Below are 4,704 nucleotides of genomic sequence, written 5' to 3' on the forward strand. Positions count from 1 at the left end.
ATAATAATTTTTATAATAAGAATAACACAGTCAATATTCATAGCACTAGTAAAAAAATAAGTTTTTCCCGCCATTTCAAATCAGGTACGATCACAAGGTCTAATAATTGACTCCTTTATGGCTAAGCACTAGCAGAGTCATCTATGGGCAGACATTTCACAAAAAATATAGAAAATGGGCACAGCATTTTTCCCATTTTTGGTTCATTTTCCCCAGTGGCATTGGGTTAACTGCCAATATATACCAATGGTCTTCCCAACAAATATTACAGATGTGCATATAGCATATAATTGAATTTTTCAGAGAATTGACACATTAACAATAAGTAAAACCTTAGGAAGAACTTTCTTGAGATATGCAAATGAACAATGGTGGGGAGACTTCTTTTTTTTCTGAAAGAAGTTGTTGGCAGTAAAAGACATCTGATCTGGTTTAACACATCTGATGTGCAAAATCTAAGCAAAACACAAAGATCAATAACTTGTTATGAATGTATTTCATGATGACTGTACATAACATTGTTACAAATGGTCAATTATAGTTCAAATATATTACAGTTTTGTCTTACAAATATATTACACTGTCCATTGTTAAGAACAAAAATAATGCACAGGGATTCCATTAGTTTGCTGGAGTCAAAGATCTGCCCTCTACAGTTCTTTAAAATGCCTGTAATATCTGAATAATAACCACCACACTCTTTGTGCCTGTGGAATGATCCTTCAGGACAGAATTCTCATATTTATGTCCTTTCACAAATGACAAGAATCCCAAAATAGTGTTACTCAACTTAGAAATACACTTTCCAAGTAATTAATTACACATTGCACTATGTAACAATCAGCTCAAACAAGATTTTCTTCTCTCACTGAGCTTTAAATGTCTTCATGCTTCCAGCAAACTGAAATTACTTTTCCCTAGATTGGAATATCATTAGCCTCCAATAAAGAATGAATTAAGAATGAAGAGAAGTAAACAGAAAAGAAAATGGGGAAAAATGAATTGTCAATAAAAAAACAATATCTGGCCTACCTCTACCACCCCTTTGTTTCACACAAAGGCACCTGGGAGACAAGTGAAGCTAGTACCAAAAAGTCTAAATTAATACATACAGTGTTCTGTTATACAAAGGAATGCATCAACTGTGACCTTCACACTCATGTCCAAATATAGAGGAACAAACTTCAGCATGTAAACCTTCATCTCTTGTAATGTGGGAGTATAAAATGGGACAATATGGCAACATACAACATTATATCTCATCTCAAAATTTATTACAATACAAAAGAACAAATGATGAATATAGGATTCTGCATATTATGTTTATCATGCTTTATCAGTTAAGCTCAGTGAACCAAAGGTCTCAAAAATGTTTGTACCTTCCATGGTGTTTGTTCTGCATTTTGAGTACCTGTAAAAGAAAAATAATAGCTGGAATTATCCCAATAAAAAATGGAACACTAATATTCAGCTGAAAAATTTCTAGGACAAATTGGGATCAGTAATCTTTTTTTAAATATATGATCTGTTCATCACTTATATAAACAAAAGCATTTACTCTATGAACCAGTGGTCTTTTACCTTTCTTCAATTTCCTTAAGTGCCCATGCTGCTAGACGCTGGGTCTCCTTCTTCTTCTGCACTGTACTCTTCGATGATGATGCAACATGAGTGCAACTCTGGTTTAGGCAAATGAAAGAATGATATCAATCAAAACACAATACTATTATATAACAATCACAAAAATTTATTTGTTAATTTTTATGAATGTTCTTACGAGATATATCTCCTAACCTAAATTTGTAAGCTGGTTATACTTAAGATTTTCATTTATATCTTACTTCATTGTTATGAATGACTGGACTGTAAATTAAATAAGCTGATGCAATATGCTTATGCAAATATGTTCAACAAAGTATAGCTACCCAATTTTTAGGCCTGGAAATTTCTTTCAAGTTACTAAACCTCCACTCTCTTTAGATTGGAGATTGCTCTCTAGTTCTATCTCTACAAAAATTAGTATAATTGTGAATCTATTTATTACTAGTAATTCAGAGTAATATGTAATGCAAAGAGGGACTTCTTAGGCTCTTACTGGTTATGTAATTTCAGCAAGCTTACCTTTTTTATTTATGCTTTCACAATTACAATATTAATCTCTACAATTTCAAAACTGTCCAACTGACAGCAATTTCTTAAAATATGGAAAACAATATCACAGGATTTTATTACAAACCTAATCAAACTATGAAAAATAACTACCCTACACTGAAAAAAAAATCAAACAAGTCATTTCATATTTGTTCATGATCCTCTGACATGAGAACACAAAATTCCACTTACTAAAAACAGTCCATACAATGCTCGCATATTATTGGGATTTAGTTTCACAGCTTGACTGAAGTAGCTACGAGCCATCTCCATGTTCTCAAGTCCACCCTGTAATGGTTGTCAAAATAAGTAACTAAGATAATACTTAAAACAACTTAAACTGACCACCAATATATCACTGTCAAAAACTAATAGTGACAAATCTGTAGCATTCTGTTCTCGTTCAAGTATCAGAAATATAAAGTTCCCACAAACTTAACCCCTACGATCCAGATGACGTGACCATCACACCATGAAAATATGTGGCTTGAGGGGAGGGTGACATGAACGTGGCATTGAAGGAAAACCTGGCTGTGAGATGGGGTGACATGACATGCCGTCGTGAGCATTTGGACTGAAGGCCAGGGTGACAGGAATGATTTGTCATGAATGCACAAAGGTATTGGAGGGTGATTAGCCTCATTTGGGGTTTAGGAAGATGCAATTGCATTTTTCCCATTGATAAACAAGTGGAATGTATTGTCCATGAGCCTAGGTTGTAATACAGAATATTGAATATTTCAAAAAAAAAAAAAAAAAGGCTTAAATAACAGAATATTACTTATTGATATCTTTCTTGCACTGAGTTATGGTCTGTGCAAGGAAAACAATCATCTGGATAATGCAAATCAAATGACAAATATAGATATTGGAAAATGGCAAAAAAGCTAAATATAGTTATACAAAAAAAGAGAAAATAACATTGCACAGGGAAGGTATGGAGTCTTGTCACTGCACACAACTGTTCATGTGCGCCCAGCCTACAAGCTGCACACCCTTCAAAGTGGCTGCTCAAGTAAGCCTAATGCCTGTAATTTAGGACACTTGATAGCTTTGAAGCATCTGGATCCAATGGGTTAAAATATTGTTTATCTGGAACAGCATACTAGCCTCCACTACTGCCAATATCTTCCTTGCACCATCTACAGTACAGCCATTAGTCTATCCTGACTGACACAACTGACACAGCAAAACACTAATAAGCAAAAAGGCAGAACAAGTTAATGGCAATTTGTGCTTTACTATGGAAATGAAGGATACTGGCCATATCTACAATATAATAACTATATAATCAATTCTTTTTATAACATCTCCTACAACATAGTTATATTGTCACCTACTCTATAATCCCTTCCCTTCATGGCACAAAGAAAAAATAAACTGGTTAAAAGTAAAATCATACAACTCAAGGGAAAAATTGAAAGAGGAAGAAGAAAGCAAAATGAATAAATAAATATAAAAACGTGGTCAGAGAAAAATGTGGTTATTTTGTATGTGCAAAGAACATTAAAAACATTTCCTTAGAGTATCCTAACTCTAGTACTAGATTCAAAGCAGAGCAGTTCACCAAATATAGTACAAATCATCATATATTTAATATCAATTCAAACTGAAAGTTAAATAATTACAAACTAATGAAATTACATACAAAATTCTGACAAATTTGGAAATAAGAATTCCATCTTAGGATCTTTTCCATTTAAATTAAATATAATAATCCAAAAATTAATTTAAACCTCTAATAACTATAATGTAATAGTAAAGAAATTTTAGTTATCAAAAGGAAATCATAAATAAAAAAACTTGGTAATGTTTCCAATGTCAAGTTAAGGAAAAATCATAAGAGACTTCAAATAAAATGTAAAATGCATGACAGGTCTGTCATCAAATTACACCACTGATATAATAGATTTACATTGTAAATCATTAGACTGTTCAATAATAATAATCAAAGAGATAATCAAAATGCTTATGAAATAAAACAATTTCTGCCACTGATCTTCCAATCTTCTCCAAACTGGTCGACTGAAGGGAACCCAAAACTGCATCCTTGCCTGCGTGTATTTGATCTCTGCGTATCTGGTGTAAAAGAGGTGATTGTGTGGGTTGGTCAGGATAAGCTCTTCCATGCAGAAAGAGGCTTTGCTGTAGTCTCCTTCCTTCAGGTAGAGGTCACACAACTCTTGCCAAGCTTCTCCGTCGGACATGAACCTAAAGGAAACAAGGAAAATAAAATCTTGAATATGCTTGGTTGGACTCCTTTCCAAAACAAATTCAAAAACAGAAAATAAAAAAATAATAAAAAGAAGTTTATTAATAATAAATTGCAATTTCTGTGTATATATAAACACACACACACACACACACACACACACACACACACACACACACACACACACACACACACACATGTATATGTTTATGTGTATGTATATGTATATGTATGTGTAAATTATATATACTTGTGTGTGTGTGCTGGCCAGGGATGGGCATGGCTGTGAGAGGGGGGGGGGGGGGGGCATGTGCTTGTTTGCACTTGCATGTGTGTAGAGG

At 33.5% G+C, this 4,704-nt stretch overlaps 1 protein-coding gene across 1 annotated transcript in view; it reads right to left on the reverse strand.

Annotated features, from left to right (window-relative positions):
• Positions 1 to 473: 473 nt before the first annotated feature.
• The window catches only part of LOC125029701 (ER membrane protein complex subunit 2-like), an 11,312-nt gene continuing 7,081 nt past the window's right edge, over positions 474 to 4,704 (reverse strand). The window contains exons 5-8 of the mRNA XM_047619775.1: positions 4,206 to 4,362; positions 2,344 to 2,439; positions 1,582 to 1,679; positions 474 to 1,411 (exon numbers count right to left, since the gene is read on the reverse strand). Of these exons, the coding sequence (XP_047475731.1) occupies positions 1,327 to 1,411; positions 1,582 to 1,679; positions 2,344 to 2,439; positions 4,206 to 4,362 (436 nt within the window). The 3' untranslated portion in view covers positions 474 to 1,326. The remainder of the gene's footprint in view (positions 1,412 to 1,581; positions 1,680 to 2,343; positions 2,440 to 4,205; positions 4,363 to 4,704) is intronic.

This window comes from Penaeus chinensis, chromosome 10 (genome assembly GCF_019202785.1).
Source record: "Penaeus chinensis breed Huanghai No. 1 chromosome 10, ASM1920278v2, whole genome shotgun sequence".
Taxonomy (NCBI): domain Eukaryota; kingdom Metazoa; phylum Arthropoda; class Malacostraca; order Decapoda; family Penaeidae; genus Penaeus; species Penaeus chinensis.